The 25185-nt window shown below is 52.8% G+C and overlaps 2 protein-coding genes across 3 annotated transcripts; both read left to right on the top strand.

The window, feature by feature from the left end:
- Positions 1-1231: 1231 nt before the first annotated feature.
- Otop2 (otopetrin 2) lies at positions 1232-10175 on the top strand. Of its 2 annotated transcripts, none has more exons than XM_051157881.1 (6): positions 1232-1544; positions 2397-2533; positions 4102-4160; positions 4571-4704; positions 6542-7419; positions 9570-10175. In XM_051157881.1, exons 1-6 carry the CDS (start codon positions 1232-1234, stop codon positions 9738-9740), a joined length of 1692 nt encoding a protein of 563 aa, XP_051013838.1. In that variant the 3' UTR covers positions 9741-10175. The 2 variants fall into 2 exon arrangements, with proteins under 2 accessions (XP_051013838.1, XP_051013839.1); XM_051157882.1 differs by having other exon boundaries at positions 6545-7419.
- A 5871-nt stretch (positions 10176-16046) lies between these two features.
- On the top strand, positions 16047-24395 carry Otop3 (otopetrin 3). The gene is given in 9 exon segments (XM_051159287.1): positions 16047-16100; positions 17280-17724; positions 17822-17958; positions 18728-18786; positions 19044-19162; positions 21862-21869; positions 22293-22316; positions 22318-23160; positions 24200-24395. Coding segments are annotated over 9 exon segments (1860 nt in total). The 3' UTR covers positions 24371-24395.
- Positions 24396-25185: the final 790 nt, after the last annotated feature.

A 25185-nucleotide genomic window follows, 5' to 3' on the forward strand; every position in this document is an offset into this window, starting at 1 on the left:
ACACAGGAGTGACTCAAGTCAAGTCCAGCTCTCTCGCGCCAAAAGCGTCCACTCCGGCGTTGCGGCCCTTGAGGCCCAGGATAGGGACGTGTAGTATGTCCTGGACAGAGCTCCGGACACTGGACTCCCTGATTTCTTCACACGTCAAAAGGAACAGGACAAGGGTTGGAGAATGGTGTCTGAAGGTGGAATAAAGAGGCAGTTGTGATCCAGAGGACAGTGGGCCTAGAGGTGGAAGAGGACCCACCGCAAGAGCACGGTGCAGCTGTCCCTGCAGAGCTAGCCTACTCGCGTGGGGCTGGACAACAGTTCTCCAGCAGGGGGCGCTAGACGACTATAGGCCTGCTGCGGGCACCACGTGGAAATCAAACTTTGCAGCATCCAACAAGCTTCTCTGGGCAGCAGTAGTAGGGATACAGAAAGACCGAACTTGGATCACTCTGAGGGCAGGTGGGGAAAGGGGGAACTGCTGTCCCGATGTCGGGGCAGCAAGCAAGATCCAAAATTTAGATGGATTCTGAGCTGCGATGCACTGGGGGTGTGCCGGCGTGCATTGGGGGTGGGGGTCAGCTCTGCAGGCTTTGAGTGAGTGTGATCTCTGAGCACTAGGTTGTGGTGGGTGCTAGGAGCGGAGGAACCTCTGGGTACCTGAGTATGAGGTCGCGCCGGAACCCTGGCCGCGCTAGCGCGACAGGGTGAGGGGATCTTAACAGGTAAATATAAATCTCACCTTATCTGACTTCCCTAAATTCAGCTCGGAGAAAAGATGGATCATGTGAGTGGGACTGAGAGGTTTATGGAGCCGAGCTCTTGTGGCTGTAAATCACTCTGCCCTCTCCGGTATAAAGCACCGGTCCAGCCCGGCGTGGGAGAGAGGAGACGCTCGCTGCCCCTTGACCCCCATCTTGGTGTTGGCTCCCAGTGCAGCCAGGTGCGTGCTCCTGGCCAGAGGACTGTCAGATTTGGGGAGTGGGACCTTGTAAGGGATCCGGCCTAGGGGTGCTGCTTCTTTCTCTACAATATTTCTGGTCCAGGTGGGAGAGGTGCAGCCTTCCGTTTTTCCCTTCTTCCCAGAGTGCTTGGTCCAGAACCCTTAGTTCCCAAATACAGGGGTCACGAGGGAGGAAAGGAGAGCCCCCTAGGTTGACTTGGAATCCTATTCTTCCCCCCCTCCCCGCCCCCGCGACCCCGGCCTCGCAGTGATCCCCAACCTCCTCCAGTCGCCCCCACCATGTCGGAGGAACTGGTCCCGCACCCCAAGGAGAGCCTGCCGGGTCCTCGGGCCAGCCCCCGCGAGGTGTGGAAAAAGGGCGGCCGCCTGCTGTCGGTGCTGTTGGCTGTCAACGTGCTGCTGCTCGCTTGCACGCTCATCAGCGGCGGTGCCTTCAACAAGGTGGCTGTGTATGACACCGACGTGTTCGCTCTGCTCACCACCATGATGCTGCTGGCCGCGCTGTGGATCATCTTCTACCTCCTCCGCACAGCGCGCTGTCCAGACGCGGTGCCCTACCGGGATTCGCATGCTGGCCCCATCTGGCTCCGAGGTGCCCTGGGAGATGGGGACAAAAGTGGGGTGGGCATGGTGGGGAGCTGCAGTCTGGGGCTTATGGAGGACCTGCCTGCCAGGTGTGACTTTGGGTAGACAGGTGTGAAGTTCCCTGGGGAGAGGGTATCCGGAGAGCTCAGTGCGGTGGGATGCAGTGAGGGGGTGGGGTAAGAGAAAGGGGCCCTAGAGGATAAAGAGAGGGGGAGGGAGCTTCTTTGCCTTGTGTAAAGATGGGAGAGAGGTGGTCGTAGAGGGCTTTGACTGTGAGCAGAAAAGCAGAAGATAGCAGCTACCAAGGTCTGCCTAGAGGAGGGGACACGTTGGACGGATGCCCATCCCTCTCTCTAGTCAATCATGCACTCATCTTCCACCCATCCGTTCGTCTTTCAGCCCTTCAGTCTGCCCATTCACCCATTCACCCCCCATTTATCTGTCCTCACCCCGCTGCATTCATTCATTCATCCACCCACCTGCTCACGCCCTCATCCACCCACCCACCCAGTAATTTCTCAGTCCATCCATTTGTCCATTAATCTACTCACTCATTCTCCCAACGTCCCGACTCATGCATCCACCTGCCCTTCTGTGCACTCAACCCTCAGGCCACCCCGTTCATCCATCTTTCAGACACACAGTGGTGGCCCCACTCGGGTATTCATCCATCCATCCACTCACTGTCCCCAGCCACTCTCCCCAATCTGTTCTTCCATCCAGTTACCCACCCATTCCCACGTAGCAGGCCCCTCACCTTCAGAAGCTACACCCCGCGCCCCCCCCCCACCCTCCGACCCTACAAATCCTGTCTCCTGCCTCTCTGATACACCACTCCCCTGCTGGCCCTGGTTCCCAGGTGGGCTGGTGCTGTTTGGGATTTGCACCCTTGTCATGGATGTCTTCAAGACTGGCTACTATTCCAGTTTCATTGAGTGCCAGTCAGCCATCAAGATCCTGCACCCCATCATCCAAGCTGTGTTTGTCATTGTCCAGGTGGGTAGAAGGAAGGTCCCCATGTGTGTGTGTGGGGGGGGGGAAGCCTGACGCTTGGCAGTAGGTCAGGAGATCTGAGCTCCACACTTAACCCTGCCCCCCCCTTCCACCCTGAGCAATTCAGTAAGTGGAATTGGACTGTGGGAGAAATCATATGAGGCCATAAACAAGGAAACACTGACTCATGAAGAGGTGTCTAAATGTGAGCTTCTACTTAGGGGTGCTGCAATTTTATTTCAAACTAAGTGGTGCCAGTAATTAACACCCGAGAGGTGCAAGTTGTGGCAGCTGGCCCTGTCTGACAGAACCTTGGGTGTCCATGGAGGGCATCGGTCTCTGCCTACAGTTGTGCTGTGGCCGCGACTATGTCTGTGGCTTGTTTGATCTCAGCCATAGCTCTACGTTTGATATTTGTTCAGGAGGGCGGGGCGTCGCGTAACTTACAATTTTTCAGACGCGTTCAAATCAATTTCTTTTCTTTTCTTTTTCCTTTTGTGACTCACTTCAAGCAGCCAGACAGGCCTTGGACTCCTGATTTCACTTCCCAAGTATGGGATATTTCAGGAGTGAACCACACCTGGTTCTCAGGGTTTTTTTGTTGTAGTGTGTTACATAAAGACCATTTTGAAAGAGCTAACTAAGCTGAGGCAGGACTGCTCTCGCACAGGATCGGAAGAGAAGCTCACTTTGTAATGTAAGCAAGACATCCACAGGGATGCCTTGAAGCATCCCCCTGCCACCCAGATGTCCACAGTGCCACACACACATATGGCTATGGCACTTAATGTAACTTTAGTCCTTTACATTTTGTAAGTTTGAAGAATGCTCAGGAAAAATGAAAACACAGACACCCCCGCATCCATAAGTAAGTCCCATGGCGGAGATTCAGGGTTAGTCAGATGAGAGCAGGGTCTGGTCCACAAAGAAGGTAACAGGGATGTGGAGAAAGAGTCCAGAGGTGTCAACAGGACCATCAGGAGCTCAAGGTCATTCGTCATTACATCATGAGTTTGAGGTGAGCCTGTAGGGAGCTTGAGACAAGCAGGTACCTACCTGTGAGCTTGAGGCCAGCCTAGCCTGCAGATGGAGTCCCATGTCCACCAGGGCTGCCTAGAGAAACCCTGTCTCAACAACAAAAATCCTCAAAGGCCATTTTTACCTTGAGAACTTGAGCAAGAGCTAGTCTCTGAGGCTGACCTTGCTCCCCAAAGTACATCATTTGGCAGCCAAGACTCCATTTGTCACCTCTATCACCCCAGCGCCCCCCTCCAACTTCATCAAGATGAAACTGTCTTACAGGTGACATTTCCTCAAACTTTAAGGAACAGAGAGAGAGCCACTATTTAAAAACAAACAAACAAACAAACAAACAAACAAAAAACAAAGTTGCAATATAGTGTAGAAAGAGAAATTATTCATTCTCCTTTGGAAAACTAAAATAAACCTCATCAGTTAGTATAAAGGTTCCTGGGGTAGAAAAAATGTCATAGCGGGTGTGGCTGGGCTCTGGGCTCTAGAGAGTAGTCCATGTACACGGTAGTGAGCCTGCCTCACTCTTCCCATTACAGACTTACTTTCTCTGGGTCTCCGCTAAAGACTGCATCCACACCCACCTGGACCTGACCCGGTGAGAACCACAGCTCAGTGTCTGTGGGCCAAGGGCTCACCAGGCATGAGTGATAAGCCTTGTCATCCTGGGTGTGGCTCTTCTCTTTCAGTCCTGGGTGGGGTTTTAGCTACCCCTTCCTCTTTGTCCTCTTACTTTCCACTGCATGGATTGTGCCCTTTCCCCTAGTGGGGCTTGAGCCTCGGGATGCCCACTGGCTCTCTCCTAGCTGCCATCCCACTAGGGATGAACGTGGTGTCTTGCTTCCAAGTACAACTCCCAACCCCCAGTTCGTATGGGTCCATCTGTCTTCTCTCTTCAAAATCTCCTCTCTCGGGAGGGATCCCGACCCTGCCTTGCTTTGCCAGGGACCCATAATGAGTCCAAGACTCACGAGTCTTTTCTTCTCCTCCTCCATCACTCTGAAACAGATGTGGGCTCATGTTCACCCTCGCCACCAACCTAGCCATCTGGATGGCAGCCGTAGTGGATGAGTCCGTGCACCAGGCCCACTCCTACAGTGGTTCTCATGGCAACACCAGCCACACCCGCCTCGCCCCTGCCCGTAAGTTCCCTGTTAGCACTGGCCGTTTGGCTGCTTTGCGTGTTCACAGCCAGTCAACCATGCCTTTGCCAGGGCATGGTGGTAAAGGTAGAAGGTGGGGGTGGGGGCTCCTCCCACTCCAGGCACTCCCTCAGAAGTGTGGGGTGAGGCAACAAGAAACAAGACAGCGTGTTTCCTCATCCTTGAGGGTCCAGTCTTGGCCATACTGTCCAAGTCTCCCTTCAATTGTGAAGGAGCGTAGGCTTCCTGAGGAAAGGGTGATGAGGCCGAGGAAGGAGAAGGGAGACAGAATGGTTTAACCTTTCCAGCTGGGAAAGAAGACAAGAAACACCCCAGTGGGGGGGGGGGGGCTATCACGATGACATCACTTGGACACATGACTGCCCCGTGCAGTGCCACGTGCCTCAAACATTCTACTTAACAACTAACTATCCTATCAATGTTTCCATTTGATAGACTCGGAGAGGAGAGGTTAAGTGGTTGCCCAGGGTCACAGAGCCTAAAATTGACGTGTTCAAACGTACCTTTGCTTTTAGCCAGTGAGCTATCCTAAGAAAGAAGGTCCTTCCCAGCCCACTGGTTCTAGCTCTCCGGACTTCTCCTCTGTCCGGAACCAAGCTAGATAACTAAGACACCGCATGTTCTCGGAACCCCTACTGCCACAAGGGAGGCTTCGGAAACTGGAAGCAAGGCCCTAACCTGCAATGAGACCCCAGCACAGAAGGACTGATAACGGGGCTGCCTGGTGTCATTGGGGAATCCTGAGGGTGGGCAGCACAGTCCCAGGCATGCCATCAAGGGGCTGCCTGGTATCATGGGGGACACATCCTGGTGTGTGTGCATGTGCCTGTGCATGCGTGTGCGTGCGTGCGTGTGTGTGTGTGTGTGTGTGTGTGTGTGTGTGTGTGTGCAAGCCAAAGGTCAATGGGAAGTAATTCCTCAATTCCTTTTCTTTTATCCTTTATGGCCATTTATATATTTATGGATTCTCTGTCTCTCTGTCTCTGTCTCTGTCTCTCTCTCTGTGTGTGTGTGTGTGTGTGTGTGTGTGTGTGTGTGTGTGTGTGTGTACAGAGCTCAGGAGTTGGGTCTCTCCTTCCACCATGGGGCCCTGGGGTTGCACTTAGGTCAGCAGGCTTGGTGGCAAACACCTTTACCTGCTGAGCCATCAGACCGGCCCTCCACCTTACTTTCCGAGACAAGTTATCTCACTAACCTGGGACCTCACAGCTTCAGTTGCACTGGTTGGCCAGCAAGCCCCAGGAATCCCCCTGCCTCAGCTTCCTCAGCACTGGGATTATAGACGTATACCACCATGTCACTGTTCCGAGCTTCTTACACGGACACTGTAAAGTCACACTTGTGCCTGCATGAGACAAGTTGTCTACAAACTGAGGCTTCTCCAAGCCCCAGACTTTTGTTTGTTTGTTTGGTTGGTTTTTGGTTTTTTGTTGTTGTTGTTGTTGTTGTTTTGTTTTTCAAGACAAAGTTTCCCTGTGTAACCTTGGCTGTCCTGGACTCGCTTCGTAGACCAGGCTGGCCTCAAACTCACAGAGATCCTCCTGCCTCTGCCTCCCGAGTGCTGGGATTAAAGGCGTGCGCGCCGCCACCACCACACCCGGCTAGCCCCAGATTTGTGCTGTTTTAGTTGTTATTTCCAGCACCGATCTGTCTTGTAGTGTCTGGCACAGTGAATAATTATGGGACGAGTGGAGCTGCTAGGCACGGTGACGTCCTTTGGGCTGCAGTGTAACTGGCGGAGAGAACCCCTGGCCTCGCTTATCACAAGGCCGAAGGGGAGAGGCTAGAGCCCAGCCCTGTGTCCGTCTCTCCACAGCAGAGCGGGCAGGTGGCGCAGCTGGAGGAGACCCGTGCCCCTGCAGCACAGCCATCTGCCAGATCTTCCAGCAAGGCTACTTCTACCTGTACCCGTTCAACATCGAGTACAGCCTCTTCGCTTCCACCATGCTCTACGTGATGTGGAAGAACGTGGGCAGGCTGCTCGCCGCTACCCACGGCCACGGCCATCCGCCGTCCAGGGTCAGCCTCTTCCGGGAGACCTTTTTTGCCGGCCCAATCGTGGGCCTGTTGCTCTTTGTTGTAGGGCTGGCTGTCTTCATCCTCTACGAGGTCCAGGTGAGCGGAGACAGAGGCCACACCCAGCAGGCCTTGGTCACCTACTACAGCTTTAATATAGTCTGTCTGGGGCTCATGACTTTGGTCAGCCTGAGCGGCTCGGTCATCTATCGTTTTGACCGCCGGGCCATGGACCACCATAAGAACCCAACGCGGACCCTGGATGTGGCCCTGCTGATGGGCGCCGCCCTGGGCCAGTATGCGGTCTCCTACTACTCCATCGTGGCTGTGGTGGTGGGCTCCCCCAGGGACCTGCTGGGGGCACTCAACCTGTCCCACGCTCTGCTCATGATTGCCCAGCACACCTTCCAGAATGTGTTCATTATTGAGAGCCTCCATCGGGGACCCCCTGGGGCTGAGCCTCGTGAAACAACCCCCAAGGAGCCCTGCCAGGGTATCACCTTCGCCAACCTGGATGCCATCCATACCTTGCCCTCCTGCCCGCCCACCCCAAGGCTGGTCAGCCCCAACCCAGAAAGTCCTCAAGAACCGGTGGCTATCATCTCAGCCCCCAGGTGCCACTGGCGACGTCGGTGCCTAAAAGACATCTCTCTTTTTCTCCTGCTCTGCAACGTCATCGTGAGTAGTCGAGGGATGTGGGGGGGAGGGTGTCCCTAGGTTGGGGGAGACTTGATCACTTAACCTTCTCTGCCTTGTCCCAGGTTCATTCTAGGATCTTATATAGGAGCAGATTCAGAGAGGGGACAACTGCAGCCTCTAAGCAAACAGCATTTTGGGGCACACAGAGAGAATGCAGTCCCAGCCCTCTGGCATGCAGGCAGCTGATAGAGGGGGTCCCAGGGAAGGCTGACATGGGGGCTGGGTGAGAGTGAGAGGGAACTTGAGAGCTGATGTGGAGGGTGAGGGCCCTCCTCCCCAGGTAGGAGGTGTGACTGCTCCCCGGAGCTTGTGACCTGCTTGCTTCTCAGAATAATTGGAGCAGCCTCAGGAAGTTGCAGAGATCAGCGTAAGTGTGAGCAGTCTGTTGGCAGGATGCGATGGAGGGCTGGCTGGCTTGGAAGAAGGGTGTGTGCGCGCGCAACAGCTGCCCCCTCCCAGGTGACTTGGCAAAGCCAAGTATAAAGAGTGAGAGGCTTCATCCAGTACGCGCATGTTCTCGGGAAGGAAGCACCCCAATGCAGAAGCCCTCATAAGAGGGTACCCCCAAAGAGATTCCCAGCAAAGCTACACCCAACATAGCCATGCCCCAGTGTAGACAATGCTCTGCAACACAGAAGTACCTAAGATAGAACCATGCTCCTGTGGGAACGGCAAGTCCCATGCCCCAGGATTTAGCCAACCCTCAGGTGGAAAATATTAGGGGAAAAAATCCAACCATATTGAACACATGGGTTTTTTTTTTTTTCTTGTCATTCCGCCCTAAACAAAACAAAGTACCAACTATTTACATATTTACATATTCTGAACACAGTAATTTGAGGTATACTAGAGGAGTGTGTAAATTATTTTATGCAGGCTGGGCGTGGTGGTCACCTTTAATCCCAGCACTCAAGAGGCAGAGAGGCAGGTGGATCGCTGTGAGTTCGAGGCCAACTTGGTCTACAAAGCTAGTCCAGGGCAGCCAAGGTTACACAGAAAAACCCTGTCTCGAAAAACAAACAAACAAACCAAAATTTATTTTATGTAAGGGACTTGAACATCCTTGTGTGCTAGCTCCCTAGAATACCGTTTCCAGGGTGAGTTCTTTAACCAATCCCCCACCTACACCAACTGATAACTGCACCACAAGCAGAAAAGAAAAAAAAAATGCCTCTAATGAAATCTGACTCAACAGAAAACCAGCTGTTTTGACTAAACCCTACCTCAGAATATCCCTAATATAGAAACACTCTTAATGCAGGCATAGCCCAAGGCTGAGAATATGACCCCCATGCAGACTTCCAATAGTTAATTTTACTTTAAAGAAAAAAAAAAGTTGACCATTAAAAATTCTGGCTTCACCAGTAGAAGCAGTGAGGCTCAGAAGCTCATCGTGTCTGGGGCCCACTTGGCGTATGGGCTCTCTGCCCTTGCCCCATGTTTGTTTAGTCTGGCCTTGCTGTTGGGGGATACACTCCAAAAGGCAGTTTTTGCTCCAAGCATCTGAGTCGGAATCACTCTTGGCATCCTCCTCCTCCTCCGGAGAGGATGTGATGCCCCCTGAGAACGGGGTGAGTTGACTGACATAGGGGTTAGGCTGGTCTTAAACACTTACTTGGTCCTCTGCCCCGTATCCCACAGCCATAAGGTCTGAGTTCTTAACTGGAGGTGAAGTAGAAGTCTAGCCTTAGACTTCTTCCACACATTGAAAGGGACAGGGAGTAGACGTAAAACAAAGAAGCAAAGCTTGGGGAGGCTTGAAGCGGGGCAGCCCGTAGGCTTGACTGGTTCCGTTTTGCCACCAACACTCAAGCCAGCTCCTCTTTCAGCTGTTAGCATCAAATCCTCATGTCACCTAATGAAACTCCCACCTCATGGGGAGGCCAGGATAAGAAGGTGGGAGGAGTGGCTGCAGGTGGATCCCAGCTTGGGAGCGGGCCAGTGCTGTTAGACACACTTCCTCAGCGCCACATGCTGGAGGTCAGCCCTGGGTGAGACTCCGGTCCCTGATGGCCACCAACCTAGAAGTCCGGGGCCCCATACCTTCATGGCCAACAAAGCCCACAGAAGTCACAAGCAGGCTCCTAATGCACACCTCTCCCCTCTCTCCCACCCCGCCTCCCCCCCAGCTGTGGATCATGCCTGCCTTCGGAGCCCGCCCGCACTTCAGCAATACCGTGGAGGTGGACTTTTACGGTTACTCCCTCTGGGCAGCCATCGTCAACATCTGCCTGCCTTTCGGCATCTTCTACCGAATGCATGCTGTCTCCAGTCTGCTGGAGGTCTACGTACTGTCCTGAAGCTCAGCGCAGAGACAGGGCAGAGGAAGCCTAGCACCTGGAAGTGAATCAGGCAGGCACTCACTCCCTGACTGCCTCAGACTAGAATTTTCACTAAAGTTTATTTTTCCAGGATGCCATTTTTAAGTCAAACCCAAGACATGCCCATTTATTCCTCCTGCATGACCCTGGAGCCTAGGGAGACTGAGGCCGGGGAAACGACTGCCGCAGCGTCCCCCAGGACTAGACAGGGTCTGGAAATACAGTGTCTGGTCCTCTCTCTAACCCCAGGCATGTGGCCTGTGCACTGTCTGGACCTGGAAACCAATAAACCTGCAAGGCATCCATTTGTCCCTCTTCTTGTCCTAGCTGACACCCACCTTTTCAGTAGGTGAGCTGAGCTGAGTCCAAGCTGCAGACTGTCTAAACAGTGGGTGACGATGACAGGAGTAAACAGTGGAGTGCCCGAGAGTGTGAGCATCTTTTCCTATGGTGCAGGGGAAGTTAGGGAGAACTGAGTTCATCTGGTACCCATGCTTTTCAAAGAAGGAAACTGATGCTCACGCTTATAAAGAGCCAGAACCTTTCTGCCAAAAACACTTGCACGTACGTGCAGGTGGGTGTAGAGCCAGAGGTCAACCTCAGGAGTTCTCCACACGGTCCTCCATTGTGTGTGTGTGTGCACACGCATGTGCATGTCTTCGTGTATATGTGTGCACACGTGTGTGCACGTGCGAGTGTGTGTATGTGTGTGTGCGTACATGTGTGTGAGGGCATGTGGAAGCCTGAGGCTGATGTCAGGAATCACCCACCTTTCCACTTTCATCTTATTCCTTAAGGAAGGGTTCCTCAATCAAATTCAAAGCTCACTTCATTTGGCTAACTCTGGGGAGTCTGAGTATCCACTTTCTAAGACTGGGATGGCAAACAAACTGCCACAGCCACAGGGCGTTTGTCATTTCCGTGAGTTCTGTGGATCTGCACAAATGCTTTAACCCGTGAGCCAGCATTGGTATTGCCACTTATGCGCCGTCAGATCCTGTGGAACCGGAGCTACAAACAGTTGTCGACCGCCACATGGGTCTTCTAGAAGAGCAGCCAGTGCTCTTAACTGCTGAGCCATCTCTCCAGGCCCCTTCATTTAATCCCACGAGGGTTTCTCACAGGGAGCTCACCAAATCAACCTAGCCACTGAGCTCTGGAGATCGTCCTGTTCCTTCCAGCCCTTGTATTATAAGTGTGCCACACTACGCCCAAGCTTTTATGTGCTGCTGGAGAGCCAAGTCAGGTCCTTGCTTTGTGACACTTTGCTGACTAAGCTATCTCCCAGCCCCTCAAACTTTTTTTTTCCTTTTTTCTTTTTTTTTTTTTTTTTTTTTTTTTTTTTTTTTTTGAGCAGCAGAGGTTTTTGTTGCTGCTGCTCATATGTTCTGTTTAATTGATAGATAGCAATTGTAAGTGTGGCGTTTCAGATCTGAGCACTGGCATATTGGGTGCCTCAGACGAAGACCATAGTAGTGTGTTGGGAGCATTCAAAGTCCCCTCTGTTTGCTGTTGTGAAATAGGCAATGGTTGCCAGCCATTGTTAACCTCCTGTGCTATGGAACTATGGGAGGTTGTCCTGCCCATCTGAACTCATTAACCCTGAGCGGTAGACTTATTCCTTCAAATCACCTCAGGAGTGTCAGAAGCAGGAGTACAGATAGGAATGTAGTAGTAAGCTGGGGGAGTCCTCACACCCAGGGGCCCCCCTTTACTTCCTAAGCTTGAGGTCCTTGAGGACCCCCTGGAAATCCCCCTCTCTGCTCTGCCACAGCTGTGCACAGAAATGGAGGCAGGCGGGAGGTACAGCCAAAGCTAGAGGGTCAGCATTGGTCTCATGGAGTCCAGCCGCCGCCCCCCCCCCCATTCACCTGTTGTGGTGTACCAGTCGAGGTCAGAGGACAATTTGCAGAATCAATTCTTTCCCTCCACTTTATAGGTACCAGGGATGGAACCAGGCCAACAGGCTTGGTGGCGAGTGCCTTTACCCACTGAGCCCTCTCACCAACACCAACCAGGCCTTTTTTTTTTTTTTTTTTTTTTTTTTCCCCCTTCCTTTTTTGTAAGAGTCAAAGATTAGAACGAAGGCCTCACAGTCAGAAGAGAGGGAGAACCAGGCCTGGATTAGGCTGAGGGCTGTGGTGGGAGTGATGACATTTGGGGGTGAAAATAGTAACACTTAGAAAACAGGAGACATCAAAAGAGTCTTGCTTCTGTCATGAGCTTGAGGTCCATAGGTCTTTGAGGCTAGGCATGGTGGGGATGTGAGGCAGAAAGGGAAGGGACACAGGAAGGGCCTCAGCACTACCTTCTCCTCTGCCTCCTAATCTCATCTCTCACCTTGGCTCTCTTCAGTTGTGATGTTTTAAGGCACAGAGATAATACTGAAAGGCCACTTTGGTGTTAGGTCAGGTAGGGAGGGTGTGGAAAACAGGTGACCTGGACCTAGAGAGGAGAGGGACCCATTTGCAGCTCAGTGGGCGTGTCTGAGGACAAAGCACCCCATTCCACCTTGGGGGCTGCCCCCACCCAGACCCTGCAGCCGTCGTCCGCCCCGCCTCCCGCCACGCCCTCTCGCCCAGCCACCCCGCTATTGGCTGCCCGGCCTGTGCCCGAGTCCTGGTGGAATAATTAACGAGGGATTAATGAGATTCCCAAAGTCAACAGAAAAATCGATGAGCCTTGGAGCCCGAGCGGCGGCTGCGCAGTCTCTCGGGGGGGCGGGGTGGGGGGGAGGAGAGGAAAGGGCGTCGAGGCATCTGTCCCAGGGAGCTTGGGGCCTCACCTGGCCAGAGGATCCGCGCTGCAACCCAGGCGGGTGGGGACCGCGTCGATGGCTTCGATGGCTTCGATGGCTTCGCAGACCTCAGGTAGGACTCCCCTGCTCCAGCGCATGGGGACAGCTGACTGAACCTTCCTCAGAAACTCATCCTCACACTCGCTGCTCCAAAGTGGGGTTCGTGAGCCTGGGACTGCAAGGATTGGGGAGGGCAGAATGAGTGGGGCGACCCGAGGTTGTTTCCTCTGAATCGTGCATCCCCAACTCTGGCTCTGTGCCCCATCCTCCTCTCCACCTCATCCCTCACCCCGGGTTCAAGGGTCCTTACAGGCCAAATAGGGCGCCCAGGCCTGAAAGAAGCCAGAAACCTGGATGTGTGGTTAGTTAAAAGAATATAACATTAGGGCTGCCTAGACCTCTCCCTCCTCCTGCTCGGAACAAAATCCCGACGCCTCCCTCTTCGCGCTCCTCAGCCTCTCTTGGAGCTGGTCCTGCACTGCCCGCCCTGTGGTTCAGACGGTCCCTCTTCTTTCGTCGCCCGCCTCTGAATGCAACCCATAAACCAGTTTGGTGTCTAGGACTTCCCTGGGGCTGGCGTCATGCAGGGAGGCGTGCCAAGTGCGATGGAGTTCTAGTTCGTTCCAAGCACGTAGCTTTTTTCTGCCCCCCCCCCTTGATGCCCACCCTAACACCTTGCCTACATTGTACCGTCCTTGCCCCTTGATGGTGGAGCACTGAACCACGAACGTGAGAACAGGAAAGCCATCAGAGTGTGACCCTTCCCAAGGGAGAGGACCTGGAACTTTCTTTTCCAGGATCTCCACACACTCCGCGTCCCACGGCCTGCAGTCTGAGTAAAAACCCCAACCCTTCAGTCCCTCTAGGATCTTGATCTGTGGGGAAGTTCACAAACATCTACCAGACATGGTTCTTCGTGTATTTTCACGTGACAAATCTCTAAGTTCTGACAAAAGTCCTGAGGTAGTAATCACGTATCCATTCCTTCATTTATTCATTCAGTAACTTGTTAGGCTCGAGGTGGAGCTCAGTGGTACTGTGCCAGTGTGTCACATACAGGGCTCCCTCCGGGAGATGGGGGGGACACCAGCTGGATGGAGCATGAGCTAGTGGGACTTGTTGAGCACCAGGCATCACTATCCCAAAATTGTGCATTCATTTCACCGATGGATGAAGACGCTGACTATAGAAACTAAGTAGCTTGGCCAAGATCACAGAGATGCTAAATGCCATCTGGGCTCTCTTGATCAGCAGGGGGTGGGGAAGGGATGGCAGGCTGTGGGGAAGATGAGGTGGAGCCACCAGGGCTGTCAGCAAAGGAGCAGGGAGGTGCCCTGGGAGCCTTACCTTGTGCAACCTGGGCGAGGGAAGTGAAAGATAACCATCTGAAACACCTCTTCGGCTGTACCAGGATGGATAGGGTTAAGGGGCAGGGTCTCTGTCCGAAACTCAGGTGCTGAAATTCCCTGACTCCCAACAGCCAGAGTCCAGGGTACATGTTGAGCCGGGAGGCTGTAGACAGGACCTCATCTCTGCCCAGGAGCAGTGCCAGATCTTGAAGGGACCAGCCCATAATAGTGTACATTCATCAGAGGAGTGGCCCAGCAAGGTAGCCACATGCCTGCTTGGGTAGAAGGAACGCTTCCTCCTGAAAAGACGGGGCGAGGGTCGTTGGTGGGAGCGGAAGAGGGAGCCAAGAGACCACCCAGGAAACATGAAGTCTTCTATCTGGCCTTGAATGGAGAGGAGCAGCCTGGGGTGTGGCCAGGGGCTGGACAGGGAGGAGGTAGAATTGGCCCAAGGATGACAACATGGACCAGCAAACAAGAGAGAACTGTTTATAAAATCTTGAAAAGGGCCTCAAGTTTAGTTCTTCACTGTCCAACAGAGAAGAGCAGAAGGTATCAGTTCTCTGTACTGCTCAGGGTATGTGTGTAGGGGGGGAATAGGGCCCCAGAGAGGCTGTGGTTAAGGCTGTTGTAGTAAGGGTATCCTGGTAGGGTCTTGAGCAGTGATTGCCAACCTCTGAGTCATTGCTCCTTTGGGGGTTGACTGACCCTTTTACAGAAGTCACCTAAGACCATCATCAGAAAACATATTTACATTACAGTTCATACAGTAGCAAAATTACAGTTACAAAGTAGCAACAAAAATAATTTTATGGCTGGGGGGGGGGGTCACCACAACATGAGGACCTGTATTAAAGGGTCACAGCATTAGGAGTATTGAGAACCTTGGGGGACAGACAGAGAGAGCAAAGCTTCATTGATGAAGATGCCGGGCAATGCAATGAGCAAGGGATGCTGGGAGTGGCATGAAAGGACGCTCCTCGCTTAGCCTGGCTGAGTCCTGAAGAACCAGCTAGAGTCGCCGAAGAGCAAGGGGGCGGGAGCCATAGACAAAGGATGGGGCCATGTGCAAAGACAGGGAGGCAAGCAGAGTAGAGGCATTCTGGGAACTACAGCAGGGCATGGCAGCCCATGGGGAGAGGGGTGGGGCCTGAGGCTGTGCTGGGGAGGTAGGTGAAGGCGGCAGCAGCCACTGTTTCCTGAATTCTGTGTGGATGGGGCCCTAATTAGCACACATTGCCTTGGTGTACTCAGAAAAGTCACATAAGTCTCAGACTCTATACTGAGGGCAACTGGCTGTCTTTGCAGACAGGCACCACGAGCAGGAAAGCCAGTCCAAGAGAGAGCAGATAGGTTCCAGAGGAAAGTAGAAGTCAATCTAAGAAGCCAGGGAGGCACAGCGGCGCAGGTGTGTATAATCCCTGCACATGGGAGGCAGAGGCAGGGAGTTGAAAGTTCAAGGCCAGCTTGGGCTACAGGGCCAGTCTATAAAGGAAGCTAAAAAGAGAAACCAGGAGGGAGAGGGAAAGAATGGAATGAAAGGAGGAAGGCAGGCAGGCGGGCGGTGTGGGAGCTGGGACGGACAGCCTTGGGGTCTGGTGGGATGCAAAGATGGAGCTCAGCTCACAGCTAGGAGCTGCAAACCCAGAAACTCCCCAGGATTGTGAGCATTACAAAGCAGGAGGTGGGGTGGGGGGGAGGGGCTGGAGACATGGTGGTTAAGAGTGGCCACCTGCCCTTCCAAAGGTCCTGAGTTCAATTCCCAGCAACCACATGGTGGCTCACAACCATCTGTAATGTGATCTGATGCCCTCTTCTGGTCTACAGGTGTACATGCAGGCAGAACACTGTATATATAATAATAAATAAATCTTTAAAAAAAAAAAAAAAAAAAAGGCAGGAAGTGGGTCAGTATGTACTGACAGCCCTGAGGGAAGAATGCCTCGTGGCAGGGGTTCTGGGGGAGCAGCTCTTGGACGCATGCAGAAGTGGTAGAGCCATGCGTTCTTTGCTGCAACTTCGTCCAACTGGGGAGGTGCAGTGGCCAAGATGGCCCAAAGGGACAGCACTGCAACTGTTGGGTGGCCCAAAGGCTAGGCTCAAGCAAGTGGCTGGCCTGAGAGAAAGCTTCAGATGACGATGAGAGACATTCAGGAAAAGAGGAGAGTCAAGGCCGTGTCCTCTTGCAATTCAGTGCGTTCATAGGACAGGCGGGAGTAGAGTGGGGGCAAACAGAAGTCGGGGCAGCTCAAAGTCAAGTGCACAGCACTCGTGCTGGTCCTCGGCCATCCTGTACACATGGCGGGCACTGCAAATCAATCACCCTTGGCCATCCTGTACACATAGCGGGCACTGCAAATCAATCACCCTCGGCCATCCTGTACACATGGCAGGCACTGCAAATCAATCACAGGTTTTCTTCCAAACCTTTAATGAGTTTTTTTGTTTGTTTGCCAGTTTGTTTGTTTTTCGAGACAGGGTCTCTCTGTGTAACCTTGGCTCTCCTGGACTTGCTTTGTAGACCAGGCTGGCCTCGAACTCACAGAAATCCGCTTGCCTCTGCCTCCCGAGCGCAGGGATCAAAGGCGTGCGCCACCACGCCTGGCCTTTTAATGAGTTTTAAGATGAATTTGTGTTTTACTAATTGTTTTTAATTATTATTTAAGAAGAGCACTGAAGCGAGAAGGAACTCTCCCTCTTCCAGTCCTTTCATCCCTCCTCCGGAAGAAACTCTATTGTGAACCCAGTGGGTGTCATCTAGACCTTGCCAGTATCTATAGCTAGATACTCCAGTGTACCCCTAATAGGGTATTATTCCAGACCACACCCCCAGAGTAGTATTCTTTCCCACCAAGCCCAGACTCAACCTGAGGATCCTACTCAAGACAACACTGGACAGTCACTATCAGGGAGACAGCCCCGTGTCCTACTGATGTCACACGCAGAGTTCCTCCATAAGTTGCCAGGTCCACACTGACTTTAGCTGACGGACGCCCTAGCTCTGAAAAACATCCAGTGACAGGAAGTGGGGGGGGGAGGGAGGGGAAGGAGAAAGAGAGTGAGAGACCCTCACTGCCTGGACAAAAAAAACATCATCTCACTCCCACTTTAGGACATGGCATCAAGTTGAGAAGTGAGGTGGCCCAGTCATGATTGGGGAAGGAGAAATGGTCCCTCCATGTATTCGAAACAATCCTCTGTGCCCTTGAGCAGCAAGCAGGGCCTCTGTATGGCTCTTGATCTGTCTCAACCTTAGGTTCCATAAGGTATTTGGGGCAGCTCCAGTGTCCCAACTAGAGAGGCTCCATAGTATGTTTTCATCATACAGCTGCCAGGATCTGGGCTGAGCTCCAACCCAGGGCCCCTTGCCAGCCAAATCTATTTAATCTCTCTCCCTCTCCAGCCCCTGCTGAGGCTGCACCCATACCTTCTGCAGCATCAGAGACCACTGAAGCATCATCTACCTATGACCAAGCAGGCATGGAGACCAAGCACACAGGGCGCCCAGGCCCCCCACCGCAAAAGTCCTGGCTGGCGCGGCATTTCTCGCTGCTGTTGCGGAGAGACCGACAGGCCCAGAAGGCGGGGCAGCTCTTCTCGGGGCTCCTGGCCCTCAACGTGGTATTCCTGGGTGGGGCCTTCATCTGTAGCATGATCTTCAACAATGTGGCTGTCACTCTGGGGGACGTGTGGATCCTGCTGGCCGCGCTGAAGGTCCTCTCGCTGTTGTGGCTCCTCTACTATGCTGTGGGTACCACACGAAAGCCCCACGCAGTGCTGTACCGTGACCCTCACGCGGGCCCCATCTGGGTTAGGGGTGAGTGCTCGGTGCTGCGTGGGTGGAGAGGGCTGGGGAAGGAGATAGTGCCCAGGGGCAGGTGTCTAGCCCCGCCTTCCCCTGCTCTCCCGGCCAGGCTCCCTGGTGCTCTTCGGCAGCTGTACCGTCTTCCTGAACATATTTCGCATGGGCTATGACGTGAGCCACATTCACTGCAAGTCAGAAGTGGAGCTCATCTTCCCAATCATCGAGATTGTCTTTATGAGTGTCCAGGTGATCATTCTCTCACGCGCCCCCCCCCCATACCTCCGGGGACACACGTACCACCCAACCTATACTAAAACCAGCCACATAGGCAATGTCTCCAGGCCCCAGGGTGTAGACACACGGCAGTCACAGCCCACCTCTGTGTATCCACACCCACACACATGCTCCTCTGCACACATACCTGTCTCTCAGATGTAGACATCTAGAAACACATTTGCCTATATGTGCCTGTGCATACTTAAACTCAGCTCCCAGATATCCCTGCTTCTCCATGACTCTCTGTTATGTTCTATTTATATCACCCTTATTCTCCTCCGACTAGGTATCTCCCCCTCCTCAAGAAGTAGCAATCGAGTCCCTTTTCATAGCTGAGGAAACTACAGCATAGAGTTGTTTACCACTGGCCACACAGTAAAAGGAAATGGCAGAGCCAAGATTCCAACCGAGGCCTCCTTATGGGGTCTTCCATGGAAACACGCACGCATGCACACACGCACGCACGCACGCACGCGTGCGCTGGGTGATCGTAGCACAAGCCTTTAATCCCAGCACTTGGGAGGCAGAGGCAGGCAGATCGCTGTGAATTCAAGGCTGGCCTGGTCTACAAAGCAAGTCCAGGACAGCCAAGGCTACACAGAGAAACCCTGTCTCAAAAAAAAAAAAAACCAAAAAAATAAAAGAAAAAGAAACGAAACACACACACACACAGCTGTGATGGTTCCCCTATGTAGCAGCACACCACTAGCCCCTGGGCTCAAGGCCCTGTCTCTTTCAGACTTGGGTGCTCTGGAGACATTGTAAGGACTGTGTCCAGGTGCAGACCAACTTCACCAGGTAAGATGTCTCTCTGGGAGGAGTCTCCTGGGCCTCTTTGTTTCCACACCCCACCCTGTTTCCCCAGACAGGAGGAGCCTGAAGCTGTGGGATAGTGTAAGGTGCATCCCAAGTGACTCCTAAGGGCTCCTGGGATCTTATCACCACGTGCTATCTACCTCTGAGACTGAGTGGTCACCCCCCCAACGGCAGTGGGTGGTGAAGATGGGGCCCTGGGAGCTATTCAGAGTGTGAGCAGAGTGTGGCCCTTCCTCCAGGTGTGGCCTCATGCTGACTCTGGCCACAAACCTGCTGCTGTGGGTTTTGGCTGTGACCAACGACTCCATGCACCGTGAGATCGAGGCTGAGCTGGATGCCCTCATGGAAAAGTTCGCAGGTACAAAGGGGACCAGAACTTCCCCCATCACATTTGTACACACACACACACACACACACACACACACACACTATGGAAGCACACATAGTTATGAAGTTGGGAGCACACTCAAGGTCTGGTCATTGTTAAACAGAAAAGTGTGGGCTGTGGAGACGGCTCATCTATAAAGTGATTGTCACACAAGCAGAGGCCTGAGTTTGGTTCCTAGGATCCCATATTTTAAAACGCTAGGTATAGCCAGACACAGTGGCACATATCTTTAATCCCAGTACTCGGGAGGTAGAGGCAGGTAGATCTCTGTGTGTTCAAGGATAGCCTCATCTACATAGTGAGTTCCAAGTCAACTAGGGCTACACAGTGAGCTCTTGTCCTTAAAAAAAATCCAGGACAAAGCCGGGCGTGGTGGTGCACGCCTTTAATCCCAGCACTCGGGAGGCAGAGGCAGGCGTATCGCTGTGAGTTCGAGGCCAGCCTGGTCTACAAAGCGAGTCCATGATGGCCAAGGCTACACAGAGAAACCCTGTCTCGAAAAAAAAAAAAATCCAGGACAGCCAAGGCTACACAGAGAAACCCTGTCTAGATAGATAGATAGATAGATAGATAGATAGATAGATAGATAGATAGATCAAGGATGGCCTGATCGGTCAATTTCTAGGACCCACTAGCCAGCCAGCCTAATTGACAATGCTAGGCTGATAAAAGACTGTCAGAAGGAGGAGGAGGAGGAGGAAGAGGAGGAGGAGGAGAAGGAGGAGGAGGAGGAGGAGGAAGAAGGAGGAGGAGGAGGAGGAAGAGGAGGAGGAGGAGGAAGAAGAAGAAGAAGAAGAAGAAGAAGAAGAAGAAGAAGAAGAAGAAGAAGAAGAAGAAGAAGAAGAAGAAAAGATACTTCCTAAGGAATAACACCCTCTTGGGTGTCTTCTGGTTTCTACTTGCACATACACACACACACACACACACACACACACACACACACTTCATGCATCAATGGTCTCCTTCATGTTCCAACCCCTGCAGCCACGGTGCTGTCAACAAGCCAGCCACTAATTCTAGTTGAGTTGGTCACTGACAAGTCTTTCAGGCATGCTCCACCCCATGATATTTGTATTTTACTTGTAAGAGACTAAAAAGCCTTTGGGGCTGAAAGGAATGCTGTCCTAATGCAATCTTAATATCTAAACATGCCAGGAGGAATAGGAGACTTGTGGGTAGAAAACTCCCTAGATTATCCCATCTGGCCAATCCTGAACCTGTATAGTCCACCTTTGGAAGCAACAACCCATAAACCCATATGAGGAGCTTGCAGTCTGTGGGATTCAGCCACACCCATGTGCCTGCCCCACCCACAGGTGGCATCATGACCTGCATGCACCAGCTCCCATGCATCGACACACCCAGCACATGAATCATGTCATGTCTGTATGTTGAGGCCATCTTTCACATTCTGTTTGTACTTTGCACACACAAAAAGAAAAAGTGCAAAGGAGGAACATTGGTCAAGTGACATCATAGATGTGTGTGTGTGTGCATGTCTGTGGCCAGGGGTTGGGACAAAGCCTCATTCATACTAGGGAAGCACTCTACCACCAAGCCACACCCACAGCTTCAATTAATTATTATTGTGTAATTCCTAGGGCTCAATGGATAGTCAGTTTAGCTAAAACAGTGAACTCCAGGTTCAATGAGAGACCCTGCCTCAAAACATGAGGTGGAGAAGCAATTAAAGAAGACAAATCAACATCAAACCTGTGTGCAGACACATGCACACGCACACCCACGTCTCACATATACAATATAGTTGATTACGGTTTTTGAGACAGGGTTTTATGTAGCCAAGGCTGACCCCAAATTCTCGATCTTCTGCCTCAGTTTCCCAAGTGTTGGTATTACACACGTCAGATGCTATTCCAAGTTTGCTGTTTTGGCAGTATAAGGGTTCAAACTCAGGGCCATATGTTAGGCAAGTGCTCTACCTCAGAGCCACATTCCTAACCCTTGGCTTTCTGAGACAGAGCCTAGCTATGCAGCCTAGCCTGGCTTTGCAATCCTGGCTTTGCAATCCTTCTATGTCGGTCTTGCAAGCCCCGGGATTGTAAGTATGTGTCGCCATGCTTGGCATTTTGGTAAAGAGTCTAATTTCTTTCTTCTTCTTCTTCTTCTTCTTCTTTTTTTTTTTTTTTTTTTTGTAATTTATTTTATTCTTAGTGATAAGGTTTTGTGTGGGGCTATGTGTATGAGAAGAATCTGTGCACATGAGTGTGGTGGGTGTCTGCAGAGCAAAGGCAGGAGAGCATTGGATCCCTTGTTTATTGGAGTTACAGGTGTTTGCGAGCATCTGATGTGAGTGCTGAGAACTGGAGCTGGGTCTCCTGCAGCAGCAGCCCACTAAGCATCTCTCCAGCCCCCTGTTAAGGTTCTTTTTTTTTTTTTTTTAATGTGCATTGATGTTTTGCCTGCATGTATGTTGGTGTGAGGGTGTTAGATTTTGCAGCTACAGACAGTTATGAGCTGCCATGTGGGTGCTAGGAATTGAAGCCCCATCCTTTTGAAGAGCAGTCAGTGCTCTTAACCACTGAGCCATCTCTCCAGCCCCCTGTTAAGGTTCTTTTTTTTTTTTTTTTTTTTAATTAACAACCTTGAGGGTTTTCATTTGTTTCCCACAGGTGGCATTTAGCTGCTTCCCTGTCCCCTGCTTTTCCTAGTACTGGATGTACAGCCCAGAGTTTGACTTGGATTTAGCTCAATCCCTCCAGCACCCATGCGCCCCAGTGTGTGACACCATGCACTCCACTCACCCAGAGGGGCTGACTTCTAATTACCCCAGTAGGTGCTGCATTCAGGTGTGGCAGCCCGATTTCATATTGCAAATGATGGGTTTGCTCTGCCAGCCAAGCAGCACGTGGAGGCAAAGCTTGGCATCAGCAACAGCATGTCTGAGGTGCTTTACGAAAGTCTGGCACCCAAAGCCTTGAATCCCTTTGTAAAAACAGAAATCGTTTTGTGATTTCCAATCTTCTGTGCTCCAGCCTCAGATGTTTCCACATCTGTAAAACGAACATCTGGCTGGGTCCCGTCCAAATCCAGCACGCTCCAGGAGGTGGGCGAGAGTGATCGGTGCCACTAGGCTCTTCAGTGCAGGACCTGCCTGAGAAGCTGCCCTTCCCCGCCCTGTCCCCCTCTCAGGTAACGGGACCAACACTTGCATGTGCCTCAATGCCACAGTGTGCGAGGTCTTCCGGAAAGGCTACCTGATGCTTTATCCCTTCAGCACCGAGTACTGCCTCATCTGCTGCGCCGTGCTGTTCGTCATGTGGAGGAACGTGGGCCGCCGCCTGGCAGCCCACTCAGGTGTCCATCCCAACAAACCACCCTTCCGCCTGCACGGGGCCATCTTCGGGCCCCTGCTGGGCCTTTTGGCACTGGTGGCTGGCGTGTGCGTCTTTGTGCTCTTCCAGATCGAGGCGAGTGGCCCCGACATAGCCCGCCAGTACTTCACCCTCTACTATGCATTCTACGTGGCCGCCCTGCCCGCCATGAGCCTGGCGTGCCTGGCAGGCACAGCCATCCATGGGCTGGAGGAACGAGAACTAGACACGCTCAAGAACCCCACACGCAGCCTGGATGTGGTGCTGCTGATGGGCGCCGCGCTGGGCCAGATGGGCATTGCCTACTTCTCCATCGTGGCCATCGTGGCAACACAGCCACACGAGCTGCTCAACCAGCTCATCCTGGCCTATTCACTGCTGCTTATCCTGCAGCACATCACCCAGAATCTCTTCATCATCGAGGGCCTGCACCGCCGCCCCCTCTGGGAGCCCGTGGTGCTCTCCGGTGTGCCGGAGAAACAGGATGCTGAGCTGCCCCGCAGAGGCTCCCTGCGGGAGCTGGGCCAGGGCCTACGGAGAGCCTCAAGGGCCTACATTCACTCCTACAGTCACCTCAACTGGAAACGAAGGATGCTCAAGGAGATCTCGCTCTTCCTCATCCTCTGCAATATCACGGTGAGTGGCTGGGCAGAAAACTCGTGGGGCGTGGGTGTGGTGTGTGGACCCAGAGCCCCTCACTCAGAAAGTCACTCGTCCCTTTCCCAACGAGCCTGATGTTGCTTTGAGAGCCAGGGGTGTCTCCAGCAGCTCCCTGCAAGCTGCCTGGCACAAATTAACGCGCTCAGCACCTAGCAAAATGCACTTTAAATGTGTGAGATTCTGACTTTGACAAGTGTAAGATCTAGATGGGGGAGATGCCACGGGACCCATCAGAAAATGACCACCGAACTCATCATCCGTTGAATTTGGCCAAAAGAGCAGCCCAGAACTACTTGTGTTGGATAAGGTTGGCATTGATCTTGTAGGTTCTGGTGGCTGCTAAGTCACAGACCCAAAAGCCAGTGCACTATCTCCACACCTCTTTTAATCATCACAGTCCCTCTAAAGGACAGGCAATGTTACTATGCGTCCCCCTCTGACAAACTGAGGCTTATGTTGTCTGATCAGTCCCAGCTCTCATAGCCTGTAAGCGGCAGAGAGGGGACAACTCCGGGTTGTTTTAGCTCCAGGCCTCTAAAAAGCACTGAAAACTGCAGATGTGGGACAACAGCTAGTCCACGCAGAGAAGAAATGATAAATTGACTTTAAACTGTGTCAGGAGTTCAGAAACCGAAGTGTGGGTCCCAAGAGCCAAGGCAGGTTTCTGGGAGGTTGATAAGGCTGGTCTGGGCTTTGGAAAATGGGATGCAGGTGGCTGTAACTAGCAGAAACAGCCTGAGCTCGGGGCTTAGGGCACAAACAGTTGAGCTTGGCAGCATAGCTTGCTGGCTGGGAGGTCCTACCAGTGGCCATGCATAGAAGCAGCCCTCTTGGGGCTCAGCCTGGCCTTGGGTAAGCCGAGGTAGCCAGGGCCCTCTGTGTCATGGGATGAGAAAGACCCAGGGTGGGGAGACCTTGCTCTGAAAGTCCCAGGATGATAATGTGGGGACAGGCTGCAGCAAGCACTGGTTCTGGGCGAGCCCTCCCCTCACCCAGCAGCCTCCTCTCTCCCCAGCTGTGGATGATGCCCGCGTTCGGCATACACCCCGAGTTTGAGAATGGGCTAGAAAAGGACTTCTATGGCTACAGGACCTGGTTCACCATTGTCAACTTCGGCCTGCCTCTGGGGGTCTTCTACCGCATGCACTCTGTTGGGGGACTGGTGGAGGTCTACCTGGGGGCCTGAGTGTGGCAGGAACCCCAAAAGTGCCAAGGCACTTGGGGTATCTGGGCAGACACATCAAGAGGTGCAGAAACCTGCCTGGGGAATCCCAAAGTGGCATCTCATCAACCTGACTGAGAGGAGAGGGTATGCCTGGAGCTCAAAGGGCAGAGCTTGGAAAAGGAGCCTGAGCACAAGCCTGCCTCTTCACAGTAGTCCACACAGTCGAGGATGCACCTGGGGACAAAAGCTACTGTCTGTGAGGGTCAGTATGAAATCATGGAGTCTGGGGGCTGGAAGAGGCTGATTTCTCCAGTGGGAGGGGCATCCAGGAGGCTCAGAATTCCTACTGGGAGCTCAGAACCCAGCACTTGCTTAGCAGGCAGCCCTGCCCCTCTCCCCAGCACCCCTGCCCCACCCCATCTCCTAATGAGCTCATTAATTAGCTGCCAGGCAGGACCCAACAGCTCTTTCCTGCTTCCATAAACCTTGTTTGTTTGATCGATTCCATTTCGGCCTTTGTGGCATTTGTTCCTGGGGACAGAACTGGCACTCCAGGTGTGGTGGGAAGGATGGTGCTCTCAAGCAGGACAGTCCCGTTCCTCACCCAGTAGTGGTCTACACCACATCCTCCCTGTCTGATCCATGGGCAAGCAGGAAGAGATGGGTCTGGGCTTGCACAGCCCTGACATCCACCCTTTGTCTCTTGAAATGGAGCCTCGGGGACATTTTTGCAACTGGCTCACTATGGGTGGTCACTATGGCCTCTTCCTGCCCAGTCCCCAGGCCTGTCTGGTCCTCTGAGCCACTGGGTGGGGAAGGAAGGTGAGTAAGCCAGC

This window comes from Acomys russatus, chromosome 16 (genome assembly GCF_903995435.1).
Source record: "Acomys russatus chromosome 16, mAcoRus1.1, whole genome shotgun sequence".
Lineage (NCBI taxonomy): Eukaryota > Metazoa > Chordata > Mammalia > Rodentia > Muridae > Acomys > Acomys russatus.

Bases quoted from the DNA above. Each gene is read 5' to 3' on its own strand.
- Otop2 (XM_051157881.1), top strand. From the start codon at position 1,232: ATGTCGGAGGAACTGGTCCCGCACCCCAAGGAGAGCCTGCCGGGTCCT. The intron at 2,534-4,101 runs GTGGGTAGAAGG...TTCCCATTACAG, and splicing joins CTGTGTTTGTCATTGTCCAG to ACTTACTTTCTCTGGGTCTC. The intron at 7,420-9,569 runs GTGAGTAGTCGA...CCTCCCCCCCAG, and splicing joins TCCTGCTCTGCAACGTCATC to CTGTGGATCATGCCTGCCTT.